The sequence below is a fragment of the Prionailurus viverrinus genome, chromosome F1 (genome assembly GCF_022837055.1).
Source record: "Prionailurus viverrinus isolate Anna chromosome F1, UM_Priviv_1.0, whole genome shotgun sequence".
NCBI lineage: Eukaryota > Metazoa > Chordata > Mammalia > Carnivora > Felidae > Prionailurus > Prionailurus viverrinus.
Window position 1 is genome coordinate 22,208,634 of NC_062577.1, and position 14,363 is coordinate 22,222,996.

A 14,363-nucleotide genomic window follows, 5' to 3' on the forward strand; every position below is an offset into this window, starting at 1 on the left:
GAGCACCTGATACACAAGGAGAAGACTCTGCATGAAACTTTTTATCTGCAACACACTCAGAGGAGTTGTGAGAATTCAGCAGCCTGTACTCCTCTACTGGGAACAAATCAGAGGCTGACTGCTTGAAATTCAGCAATGACTACATGCAAAACTATTAAAACGTATCTACATGTTGAGAAATTAGGCAAATGGAAGAGAAGCACAGGTAACTATCAGTTCTTGTACGCTATCAGGTTGACAGGTGAAGACTACCAGGTTACACAAAGTCCTCTTGGAAAAGTCAGCCCTACCTTTCCAGTGCTTTAGAAAGTGCTTTTTGTAGATTAGTGGAGGCAGCTGGGAACGGGAACTTCACAGCGATGCTTCTGCAGTAGTAGAAAATTGTGGTCAGATGGTCTCCTTTGGAAGAAGCTAAGATAGCCAACTGATTGTAAGGCTGACCTAGAGGAGAAAGTTAAGATGCTAAAGTAAGCCAAGATGCACAGTCTTGCTATCAGAATACAGGTGATCAGTTTTCAAACCTTTAAATTAATAATGGGGAGTATTTTATAAAGTAAATCTCATGAGTAACTCATTACAAATGGGCATAATTCAAAACAGTACACTCCCACAACAGAACATAGCATGTACAGGTTAAAAAGCACGTCATTAGGGTAGAGAGCACTAGAAGCATAGGTAAGACTTCACGTGGGCCTAGGAGACTCCATCACAACTACCACATCTGCCACCGCTGTGGGAAAGCAGCCAGAGACAAAATGAAACGAACAGTGTGCCCAACTGCCACCCTGCTCGAAAGGAGCTCCTTTCAGAATCTAAAAGAATTTCAATTTGGCTTAACAAGAATGATGTATTTCACCAAACAAGAATCACTGCTAATGTCGATTTTGAGGCCATCAAAAGACATAAGCACTATCTCTTAGATAAATAAAAATTTTTCTAGTAAGGAAATGGTGGTATTAAGAGACAATTAAGGAAGCCAGAGTTATTGAAACAATTTTAGATCACATTAGGGGATATTCTTTTTATACTGGTTTACTGACAACAACAGTTTTATTTAAAAAATCCACTTCTGCTTATATAGAATATACAATGAAAAGAAAAAATATGACCAAAACTCCAAGTCAATCAATACCAAATCTCCAAAACTTAATACCAAAACTCCAAAATCTTTTGCTTTCAAAAACCTGAAGAAAGATGAGCCTTATTTTCCATACTGCTATAGAGAATCAAGTATCCTAGTCAACCACGACTTGCTGTGAGAGGCCCACTCACCATTAGAGGGGACAAGCTGAGCTGCATGCCTATAGTAGGACTCTGCCTGGCTGGTCTGGTTTCTGTATCGAGCTGAGAAGAGGAAAAAGAAACTTTAGTTTAAAAACAAACAATGAATAAAAAAACTAGTAGGGTACTATTTTCAAAACAACTACAGATTTAAATTCTAAAGATAATAAACACATTAAAATTAATTTAAGATAATTAAAGACAGAAAATACTTTAAAACAAATTAACTATAGGATTATGTGTGAAGTGTCCATCTGGCCTTCCCTATTTGGGACATTCAGCATGGAACCAATTGTAAAGCTTACCTAGCCCCCATTTTCAGGTCCTCCAGTGTCATGCATCACCAGCTCCCCCTATGGACTATGCTGGTGACCTGGAGCCGGCCCACCAAGAAGGGGTGAGTTATATGGCACTTAAAAACAAAACAAAACAAAAAACACTATACAATATGATCTGAAAATTATGTATTTCTTCAATATCTTATAAAGTGACTTTGAAAAATGTCTCATACCTACTGCGATATTAAGTATGTGTGTGCACAGGATACACTAAAAGCAAAAACAACCTAAATGCACTATTCACTGAGTCTCCATGCAGAACTTGGTGCTTACTTTGACATGACCCCACATGGAGTCAATGATTTATATGACATCTAGATATCTAAAATCTTGGAAATCAAAGGAATGTTCTCCATTCCTTGTTATTTGAGGACAGTTGAAACATAATCCTATAGTTAATTTATTTTACAACCCTTTTAGGTCACCTTAAAGGGACGAACAAGAATAAGTTACATAACACTCTCAGACAAACTACATTAAATAGAAAAACAAATTTAACTGCAAAAAGGAAACAATTAAAAATGAGGTTTTAATATACTGACGATAGGAAGAAAAGAAGACAATCTAGCTTCAGGAGTAACTTATAAACCCTGCAATTCCAAGAGTACAGACTTGTAATTTAAAAGACATTACGGCACCACTTTGAAAACTTTAGCTTTGATTACATTTTTGCTATTAATTTGCCTACATCTGCGTGAAGTCCGAATAAAATTTACATCTTCATATGAAAGTTACTACCTTGAAAATCCTTTGCCAATCCCAAAATACTGAGACAATGTAAATTCTTTAATATACAATTTATAATTTCCTCTTATGGCAAATGAAATTGTGTGTACATACTCAGTTTGAGGGAAAAGAGCTTCTTTCTATGACTACTCCAAAGAAAAGGACGAATATATTAGCAATTCCTTCACACCAAAGGCTCACCAATGTCTCCAAGGTGGACGAGGCAGTGCTGGCAGATATAAGAACAGGAGCTAGACTGTGGCTTCACTATGGCGCTGGTATGCGTCTGTTTATTGCTGATAATTCCCAATTGGGAAGACTTCACACGGCATGGTAAATCTACATTAAACACCGTACACAGTTCTTGTAATAACTAAAAGGAAAACATGAGCAAGATTTAGTGGTAAGTCAGAACTGGTAAGTCAGCAGTGCTCTAACAGTAAAGTTTGTATACTTTAACATGTATACCTAATATCATATACTACTGAGACCAGAGCAAAGACTCTAAGAAAACAGGATAGGATAACTAGTAACATTTATTATAAATCATATCTTTTAAATTCTTAAGTATTAGAGCAATCTAAGATGTGCATCTAAAAGGAACAGAAACGTTATTTAAAAAGACTTTTTTACCTGAATAGGGTATTCAGTCCCATTCAGCAAGCAACTCCAAGAAATTATCTATCTACTATTTCTCTTAGAGAGACACAAAAACCATTAAAGACTGAGTGGTTACAAATAGGACTTAAATGCAAGCCAACATATTTGTTCGATTTTAGGAGTTCCCTGAGATTTATTTTAAGTCCTATGTCAGTTCTTATCTTTGCATACACAATGGATCTGATACAGACCTGCAAGGGACTTTTGACATTTATGGAGACTACCCACTTCTTCCTCCTTTATCTCCTCTAGTCTTACTATTAGAGGTACCTACCTCCTCCTCGTCAGAACTAACTCCTCTGTCTGAGCATGCTTATTTCATTCTTGTCTGCCTCCTGCCTACCATCCCCTAACTCTTATATCTATTGTCAACTTCTCATGCTTCTTTGCTATGGCCTGCAAATATCAAGTGTCGCCCACAGAAAATATAATAATCCAAAACCAAAACACTCCCCTCCTTGATCCTAGATTCCTCCTCCAGTAACCTTTTAATGTCTCTTCCTCTTCTTAACCAAACTGCTTCAAAGGAATCCACACGTGTCCTATTTGCTTTCTCAATTCCTATTCACTTCTTAATCCATTATGATCTGCCTTCCACACAAACCCCTCTTCCCATCCTACCATCCACCACCACTCTACTGAAACTGTTGTCCATATGAGACCCAGTTATCTAATAAGCAAATACAATGGACACTTTTCAGTCATTATCCTATTGGACCTCTTTGCTGCATTTAAAACAGCTAACCTTAAGGCTGATCACTGAGCTTTGCTTTTTTGTTGTTGTTGTTGTTGTCTAACCAATCATTCCTTTTCAGCCTCCTTTATTCAAAAGCATTTCTCCCCTGACCTTGTTCCCCAAGGGTTTCATTATTGGCCCCACACAGTTCTTTCCGTTCTATTCCATCCATTCAAATATTTACTTAAATATATTCATTCAAATATTTGGTTACTATATCAGACACCATGGTAAGCAACAGGGATAACAGAGATGAATAAGAAAATCTATGTTCTTAAAGAGCTCACAGTCAAATGAGCAAGATAGATAAATAACATGAGGGTGGGGAGGGGAAGGGGAAGGGAGCAAGGAAAACATGATAGCTAGCATAAGCCAAGAGAATAATCTATATCTGTAGCAAACTGCATTCCCTAGCTTACTTGATACATTTGTCTCACTTATCCTGGAGATAAACTAGCAGCAATATAGTATATATAGTGATGAAGCTCTATTTTTTCAGATGAGGATATGAAAGCAACAGAAATATCAAGTGATTTGACTAACGTTACAAAATTAGAAATACATTGGTTCTATCACCACACTTTTTAATGTGCAGAATTCACAATATAAAATAAGACACCCTGAGGACCCAACTCATGATTTAAAATGTCCTACTTTTTTCTAAGATAAAAACCACTTCCATAACTGAATACAAATTCTGTGTACCCTTGTGTACCCTTTACTACTAAGCACAGGAATTATCTATTTCAGCTTTACTTATACCTGTACATTTGTAATGGGCAAGAATTTGCTGAGATAAAATTAGGTAAACAAGTAAATGCTCAGAATGGCTAGAGTCAGCAAATAGAAAAGGGAAGAAATACAGGAAAGGAACGAACAATGGGGGGAGAGGGAGACACCAAAAACAGACGAATGTAGAAGATAGCAAGAAGAAACATGGTGGATGGTAGAGAACGGAGTTTGGTAGGTACTGAAAGAACAGACTGGAACACAAGGCAAGGCTAAACATCTATCAAAAAGAAAAAAGAATGTTCACACAAAAAAGTAAATCAAAGGTGGCTGGAGCATCATATAGAATGTCTTGTAATAGAATTTTGCCTGAACCCAGGAGTTGTAGGTGAAGATATCAGAAAAGTTCCTGCTGATTCAAAGATTCTGGGTAAGAGAGCTCTGGTTGATTTAGATGCAGAAACAAGGTGACACTAAAGAAGAAAAACAGATGTTTCATAAGTTGAACAAAACTATATTTGGCAATTATTCTGTGAAAACTCAGTATTACGTTATTCCACTGCTCCTTGGCTCTTCTATGCTAAAAATGGAGAACTAACTATGAAGGTATAGAACATCACCCCTCAAAAAAACTACAGAAAATAATACTTTTTTTTGGCTCCCAGTTTCTTAGAGTAACAACTACTTGTTCAGTTCTTTGATGTTTTAAAAAAACCTACAGTAGAATGTTGTTACATCTTTACTTTGGGAATTCGGTTCTGGCTTGAATTTGGTACCATGCTTTAAATGGCTCACAAAATGACAGCTAAGAAGTAAAAACATCTTCACAGAAATATAAATGAGGATAATCATGTATTAATCTCTTCTCAATCCACTCCAATCAGATTTCTATTCCCACTTTACCAAAGTCACATTTCATTAAATCCAAGATACCATAAATTGTATGATGAACTATTATTTATTGTAACATTGAGAGAAAAAAATACTGCCAATTAAATAGTGCCTTATCATCTCTTGTGAACTTCTAAACAAGAGACGTTAAAATATGAAAAACATTTTTAAATTATTTTTTAAAGTTTATTTATTTTGAGACAGAGCACGCACATGCACAGGAGGGGCAGACAGAGAAAAAAAATCCCAAGCTGACAGCACAGAGACATGGGGCTTGATTTCATGAATGGTGAGATCATGACCTGAGCTGAAATCAAGAGTTGGAAGACTAACTGACTGAGCCACCCCAGGGGCCCCCAAAATGTTTTAGAAATGAAGAAATACAGTATTTGTTAATGTCACCAGTGACTTCTATGCTGTCAAATCTTATCGGTCACTTTTTAATCATCTTATTTGACTTCTTAGCACCACTCAACAGGGATGACCACTCCTTCTTCTTACTGAAATGTTTTCTCTTGGCTTCCAAGTCACCGTTCTGATTTTCTACTACTGCAGTGGTGGTTCCTCTTGTGCTGACTTGTTCTCACCTAGCTCTATGGTTTTAAATACCCAACACTAATGTCTGACTAAGGCAGGGTTCTTCGTTGTAATCGTAAAATTTACTCTGGCCCTGACCTTTTTACTGGGGTCCAAGCTTATTGATCCAATTACCTATATGACATTTGCACTCAGATGTCAAATAGGCTATCTAATTTAACATGGACAGAGATGTTTTCTCTTCAGTATTCTCCATCTCGGTAAATGGTACAACTAGTTAACTAGCTGCTCAATCTGATAACTGAAATCATCTTTGACTCCTCCCCTATCTTGATTCCACATATCCAGTCCAATCCATGATCAAGTCTATTGGTTAATCTTCAAAAATCCATCACTTTTTTTCTATTACCACAGTAGCATCCTAATTAGCTTCCATTCCTAACCCCCATACAACATTCTCCATACAACAGCCAGGATAATCTTTTTTTTTTTTTATTACTTTTTTTTAATGTTTATTTATTTTTGACAGAAAGAGAGCAAGAGCGAGAGAGAGAGAGCGAGCCTGAGCGGGGAAGGGGTAGACAGAGAGGGAGACACACAATCTGAAGCAGGCTCCAGGCTCTGAGCTGTCAGCACAGAGCCCGACACAGGGCTCGAACTCACTAGCCGCAAGATCACGACCTAAGCTAGACTCAGACACTCAACCAACTGAGTCACCCAGGAGCCCCCTGCCAGGATAATCTTTTAAAAATGCGAACTTTATCATGTTACGTCCCTGCCTCCTCTCCAACGGCTTGCAACTACACTTAAAAGATTAAAATTCAAAACTCATCGTGGCCTAGAAGATTGTATGATGACGTGGATTTGGTCTACACCCTGTCTCATAGCTTAATCTGTACTATGTGTAATCAAGAAAGATGTATAAAACATTATTGTTAGCAACACCATTAACTGTTTCAATTATCAAACGAAGACAACATAAAAATGCAAGTAAAATATCCTATTAATGTTAATATATGAAAAAGTTTATTAACGCTCATTCTACAATTGTTTTAATTGTTCAACCACTGCCTAAGGAATGCTGGTGGAGAAAATCAATGCTTATTATAAAAATTGAAAAATGTTTTTCGGGGCGCCTGGGTGGCGCAGTCGGTTAAGCGTCCGACTTCAGCCAGGTCACGATCTCACGGTCCGTGAGTTCGAGCCCCGCGTCGGGCTCTGGGCTGATGGCTCAGAGCCTGGAGCCTGTTTCAGATTCTGTGTCTCCCTCTCTCTCTGCCCCTCCCCCGTTCATGCTCTGTCTCTCTCTGTCCCGAAAATAAATAAACGTTGAAAAAAAAAATTTAAAAAAAAAAAAAAAAGAAAAGAAAAATGTTTTTCAAAATTAGATTAGCCATATATTTTTCATTATAAAATAATTTGATTTTATTTACCTGCCTATAAAATTTTGTTTACAATTACCATACTCCCTCAATAAAAATGATTCTTGTTTTCCTTCCTTGCAGATTTATCAAGGTGCAATTAAAACTTTGGAAATGTGTTACATTGCATCATAAAAAAGGTTAAAAATCATGTTTCTAGGTGATTAACCAATCTGTATAATAACTATAATAAAAATGTACTGTAGCATATGGACTCCCTCCCTCTCTTCCACCATGCCCAGCTGCTCGGGGTCCTACTCCCCCTACTTCAGCTGTGTTCATTCAAAATTCCACTTTCTACTACATAGGGAGAGGAAGGAATACAGATTTGAATCAGACTAGAGTTTGAAAACTAGACTATATTTCAAAAATCTAAAAGCAACCAGAATGTTATGAAATCTCTCTAAGAAGTTATGGTAGAAATCTGGAATTCAACAAAGCATAGATGAAAGTAGTGATGGTGGGGTAGGGGATAACACTTTTGTTAATACTCTGAGCTGAGATTTCTCGATTAACATATCCAGTCAAACTGTAATTCAATAACACGATCTTTTCATCATCTTAAAAGATCTTCATAAACATCAACTTATAATAGTTTCATAAATTTGCATTTTACAGATGTCATAATTTAATCATTATTATAAGATATTGGTGCTAATTTTCAAATATTGAGATTTGAATTATAATATCTATTTGTTCCTTTAAATATAAATATTATTGTCCTTACTAAATATCCACTGATCTGGGTGGCTTAGATGGTTAAGTGTCTGACTCTTGATTTTGGCCGAGGTCATGATCTCACAATTTTGAGTTCAAGCCCTGCGTTGAGCCTGCCTGGGATTTTCTCTCCCCCACCCTCTCAGCCCCTCCCCTGCTCACACTCCCTCCACTGACCTATGGACAAAAACAAAACAAAACAAAACAAACAAAAAAAACCATATTCAAAAAAAAAAAAAAAAAAAGAACCTGGTAACATTAGGAAACTCTGAATTAAATGAAAGAACAAAAGAAGAAACTTGAGAAAAAGATATCTGCCAAAAATAATGGAAAAAATTAGTATCTTTCAGTATAAATCAGACAAATCACCATGAAAACAATAGGATCCAAATGATGAGTAGGAAAAGTAAACAATGACTTATACAAAACACAAATATCTAATAAAATAGGAATGCAGTTCAATACTAATAACCCAAACATTAAATTTTAAAAGAAAAATTATTTTCCATCTAATAAGTGTAAGTTAGTCATTTAATCATGCATTCACTTTTACTGAAAACACTTAACGCTGGCAAGCATGCATCAATATAGATACTTTTGCAGGGGCGCCTGTGTGGCTCAGCCAGTTAAGTGTCAGACTTCAGCTCAGGTCATGATCTTGCAGCTTGTGAGTTCAAGCCCCGTGTTGGGCTTTGTGCGGACAGCGTGGAGCCTGGAGCCTGCTTCAGATTCTGTGTCTCCCTTTCTCTCTGCCCCTCCCCCACTTGCGCTCTGTCTCTCTCTCTCTCTCTCAAAAATAAATTAAAAAAAAAAAAAAAAAAAAAAAGATGGACACTTACATACACTGCTGATGGAAATATAAAAATATAAATGATAATCTCCTGGGAAATAACAATGTATGTTAATAGTTTTATAACTTGATTATCCAATGATTTTATTCATCATCCAGTGAGGAATTGTCATCATCAAATAATCCAATATTAGAGAAAATGCTTATCAAACTGCATGACAATACAAGGGAAAACTTACATGTTTATAAAGTAGATATAATACTGGATATGTACAACTATGTACAAAATTATTAAAGCATCAGAAGAATATATATTAAAGTAGTAATTTATCCTGAACAGAATTAAATCTTTTTCTGTGTAATTTCCAAATTTCTTAAAACTAGTATGCATTATTTTTATAATTAGAAAGCAAAAAGGAATATCTATTAATGTATCCATCTCTTCATTTAGACTAGATATTCCCTTAAAAAAAGGAAAAGACTATCTCTTTTCCCTTCATATCCTCAGTATCTGTAGTGTGCCTTAGAACAGTAGGCTTTTAAAAGCCAACTTGTGGAATGAATTAATCTTTAACATCTGCTTTAAGGACTAGTTAGTGGCACACTGCAATCCCTCTCTCCAGAAATACCAACTTCTACTGCTAGAAGTTGGCATCCATTTAAAAATTAATTTTGAAAAGAAGAACCATACTTTAGTTCTTTCAATGATCAACTGTGAAGAATGTTTTAGTCTAAGTAAAACAAATAATCTCTGTAAGATGATGGCTAACTATGTGACAACTTCCAACACAGCCTTTCCTTTTCCTTCATTCCGAGACATGGTAAAACCAAAATGGAGCCGAAATACAGGTAGCAACGGTCAAGCAGCAAGCACAGAGAGAATGGCCAAAGATTTCTTTTAGTCTAAGATCTTCAAAACTGTGTCTCGCCATTCTAAGATGAGAGTTTATACACATTTTATTAATTATGAATGCTACTACAAATGGATGAGATGAAGTTTTCTAAAATATTCTGTTTAAAGAAAATTCATTGTTCGTAAATATTTATGTATTGTTTAACCCGCCCGGTTTAGAAGTTTTATCAGCATGTAACCAAGCACAAGATAAGTCTCTGAGGATAAGTCATTAAAATAATAAAGTAATCATTTTATTATTAAAATGGAGGAAAATTTACTTCATTTCTTAGGTAGCTTAACAGCATTTAAAGCTTCAGATAAATTCTACTAAACACATTAACACTATGAAAACTCACTTGATATCACAAATTTTGACTATTTCTTACCTGGCACAACACAGCTGTTACTTTCACAATGAACTATACCCATACCCATAAATTCACATTTGCTCTAATACCACTTATAACAGACTACTTTTGCTGTTTCACTAGGATATGGCTCTCATGACCCTTTTTCTACTCACACAATTATATCTCCAAACTTTAAGCCAAAACATAAACTTTAAAAAAAAATTTTTTTTAATGTTTATTTATTTTTGAGAGAAAGAGAAACAGAGCATGAACAGACAAGGAGCATAGAGATAGGGAGACAAAGAACCAGAAGCAGGCTCCAGGCTCCGAGCTGTCAGCGCAGAGCCTGACGCGGCGCTCGAGCTCACAAACCACGAGATCATGACCTGAGCCGAAGTAGGACACTTAATCGACTGAGCCACCCAGGAGCCCCATAAACCTTTTTTGATTGAATCTTTTTTGTTTTAAAGGTCTTATGGTCAACAATCTGGGATATTTTTATTCACTTGAGGGAATATAGGTGATCAACTCCTGGATGCCCCCATAATCATAACAAAAAGTACTTATTAAACAAGATGTGTATAAAGAACATTCATGACTAATTCTAGGAGAACTGATATACAATACAGAACTCACCTGAGTATAGAAGCCACTAGCTGCCTCTAGGAACAGAGATAGGTTTGCCTGAACTTCACTCCGATTCGGGTTTGCTCGATTCTTTGCCTGGCCTTGTAGTGTTGTGATCTGATTCTTAAAGGCATGATTCCAGCTGAAAACAAAATGTAATTCTATTTGGTATAGCAGTGACTCACTGGGCAGACACTGGTCCCCCTGAGAACAAGAAAGAACTGTTTGTTATAATTATAACACACTAGACAGTAAACCTGCATTAAAGTTACTCACTTATTTAAATAACTTTATGCTCCTCTTTGAGCAAGACCAGACATGCAATAGAATCCAACTGACCTTAGTAAACACTTACCAAATGTTCGAATAATCAGACTGTGGCTTCAGTTATTAATCTTTTAGTACTATAGTTAAAGCCTATTTAGGAATCCCAGTACAAAACAAGAACTACAGTCGCAAGACCAAAGTAAAAGTAAGCTATCAACAAATTGCCATATACACTGTGCCAAGAAATGACTGAGTATATCCTTATTAAGTGACAGGTATAAGGGGAAAATTTCTTTTTCGATATTAAGCCGTATCTCTTATTTCCATAAAATCTATTTCCCATAGCACTCTATTCTAATTCTTTTTAATGCTTTCTTTATTTCTCTTGGGGTTAATGTTTTCTTCACAGCTTGAAATATAAGTTCATTTTTTGATATTTCAATTTTGGCTATTTAAAATAGGAAAAAACACAGTGCTGAAATATGGCCTATCAAAATTCTATTATAAAATGTTTTTTCTTGAATCAAGCTGTGTAAAGAATCATTTTAGATTCAGTTAGGGTGAAATACAGTCATTCCTTAACTTGGAAACCACAGTGGGGGGTGGGGAAAACAGAACTAGGATGGAGCGAGATTATTACTGGCTTGATTAAAGGAAGCAAACACAGATGAAAGGTCTACAACCTACCTGGAAAGTACCTAATTCTTTATCAATGTCAACTTTTGAGACACTAGAGCACTTGCGTTTTTAATGCTTCATGAGGACAATCACTCCCTCAGTATTTTTGATGACATTTTATCCTTGCCTCTAATATCATAGATACGGATTCTGAGTGGCTGTGATTAAGCTCTTTTATTACTAGAACTCCTAAAAATATAAAGTATCTAAGAAAGGTGAACAATATAGGAAAAACTAATCTTCACCACAACTTAGGGTACGAGGCAATACTAAATAGAATATTCTTAACTGACTCTTAATATTTCATCAGGCTAATATCCTTGATCCAATTTATAAGGCAAGGCCCTCCACAAAAGGCATTTATTTACTCACTTGGGAATCTGGTCATCTGTCATTTCACCTCTCATAGAAAGAACAAGTGGAATAGCCTAAATATACAAAATCTTTCTTTAGTTTTATTGGGGGGGGGGGGGGGGAGGAAATACCTACTTATTTCATAAAAGGAAGAAGTTCCCTTACAATGCAAACACATTTTCCTTTGGGAGAAATTTATAGAATCACATTCACCAAAGAAGATTTATCTAAAGTTTACTGTTGAATTTCTTTTTTAGTCATGGTTTAAATGCAGGACTGAACACATACAGAGAATCCAAACACTGTCTCTTAGTACTTGAAATATACATAGATTTGTTTTTATGATATACCCCAAAGACCTGAATAAGACTCAACTTCAAGCATTCTCCTCTTGCTGCCTAAGACTATCTGAAGTAATAACAATGGTCAAATATTCTGTTCAAAAAAAATCACAAGTACTAGAATTTTTTGTTTTCATTGAAAGACCTTACTCTGAGACAGGTTAAGAAGAAACAACCAAATTGTTTTTTATTCTAAAGTCTTGGTGAGACTCTTGATCTTACAGGGACATCCCAAATGATAGTACTTACAGATCCTGTTCTACTTTCTTGTCTAAAGCGTATTCCAAATCAGTAACTAGCATTTTCTGGTACAGGTCCTGCAGAGCCTGCCTGGATGTCCAGACCTCAGCTGGACCCAGCTTAGAATCTGAGTAACAAAACAAACAAACAAACAAACAAACAAACAGCAGATATATAGAAAAACAGAGTTAAAACCATTATACTACACCAATGACTCCTTCCCTCTCCACTCCCCAAAGCAAAAACCTGCTTCATACCATAGATTGCTGCAGAAGTTTTATACTACTACATTTTAAAACGACTCTCACCTTCAGGCTAATGACTGAATCTGGTTCAAAATGCTTGTGTATTTGTCTTTTAGCTTTGAAATAACACCATGAAAAAGGCTAAAAAACAAAAACAAAAAAAACCCGAATGGTGCACCCTTTGCTTTAGTTTGGATTTCTACGTATTCATATCACAGGAAGCCATATGCCACAAAAGTCCCCCCATTTGAAATGATGAACTGCCAAGATGGTCTGTTTACTCTCATAAGTGTATCTCTGTCCAGAGCAGCTTTTTTCTTTTTATTCTGGATCATTCTCAACTGTCCTTACAGAATCTTCACGTCTGTTCACAATCCAGCAGCTGTTTGCGCATTCTGCTGTTATTCCTACTCTATATAATGTCAACCCGATAAAGCCCTAACAGTAAGGGTTATTTTAATGATTGATAAATTGCTTGCCAAGAAACTTTTGTGAGCAATCCATACTTGCCATTTAACATAAATGAGAATTTGCAGCACATGATGATTAAGCTGCTCAAGAGGCCAAATGAGAAATTGGGTGAAAGATGAAATCAGGAAGTCAGGCTATGACAAAATGTAATACTCAGTTGGGGCCGTACTGTCTGCCAGAGTCCTGAAAGACACATTAGCCTTTCTGATTACTAGGCTTATGAGTGCAATAATTGACAGTGATCTGCCCCAATAGAAGAACTTAATAAAAGACTTTTCAATTAGGCTTCTGATTACATTTGATATTTTACTGGGACACAATGGCATAATCTTTACTCTTCTCTAGGTCTGCAAATAAAATCTCCTGAGTTAATCCTCACAAGAGTTTGTGACTAAAAACAAAACAAAACAAAACAAGATGTAGTATCAGCTTCTTGGTCCCTTATTAGGTTTTAGGGCTAAATAGATTTATAGATTTATTCAGTCTTGTTTCAATTCATCGATGGCAAGGGAAGGATTATAAGGGATCACTAACTCTGTTTTATCAGACAGACTACCATTTAAATTACTTCATATCTTAATGTTTCTAGGCAGCCAAATGTCCCCTATAAAAGCCAAACCCTAACCCTACTTCCTGAGGGTATTCAATACTTAAGAAAAAGTAAAAGGTATAGTCAGCCTAACATCACTCCATGCACAATTTTGGTCACATAATGGAGATTATGCCTACCATGACAAAAGCATAATATAGTGCCTCAGAGCTGACACCAATATCCGTAGTAAGGAAGATGACGACAGTTATGTTAATAATGGGGAAGAACTGAGGTGCTATACTAAGTATACCTGTAAAAAGTGTTTTTAGAATTTTTCTTTTTATCTTAAGAAGATGACGATGATATTACCACATTCTTAAAACATTAGCATCAACATTAACACTGGCCTGCAATGTTGAGAAAAAGACATCTAAAGAGTCTTAATTTCCTCTTGATTGTAAATTCTGGCCAGAATGCTGGTTGTAACAGTTTAACTCTTTGTGGATTTCACTGCAGAACTAAAGTCCTCAAAAATTA

At 36.0% G+C, this 14,363-nt stretch overlaps 1 protein-coding gene across 8 annotated transcripts in view; it reads right to left on the reverse strand.

The window, feature by feature from the left end:
- The window catches only part of SMG7 (SMG7 nonsense mediated mRNA decay factor), a 91,287-nt gene that overhangs the window by 23,937 nt on the left and 52,987 nt on the right, over positions 1 to 14,363 (reverse strand). For all 8 annotated transcript variants that reach the window (XM_047839828.1, XM_047839826.1, XM_047839827.1 and 5 more), the window contains 5 exons: positions 12,588 to 12,705; positions 10,708 to 10,840; positions 2,547 to 2,718; positions 1,273 to 1,344; positions 291 to 441 (listed from right to left, as the gene is read on the reverse strand). In XM_047839828.1, the coding sequence (XP_047695784.1) occupies positions 291 to 441; positions 1,273 to 1,344; positions 2,547 to 2,718; positions 10,708 to 10,840; positions 12,588 to 12,705 (646 nt within the window). The remainder of the gene's footprint in view (positions 1 to 290; positions 442 to 1,272; positions 1,345 to 2,546; positions 2,719 to 10,707; positions 10,841 to 12,587; positions 12,706 to 14,363) is intronic.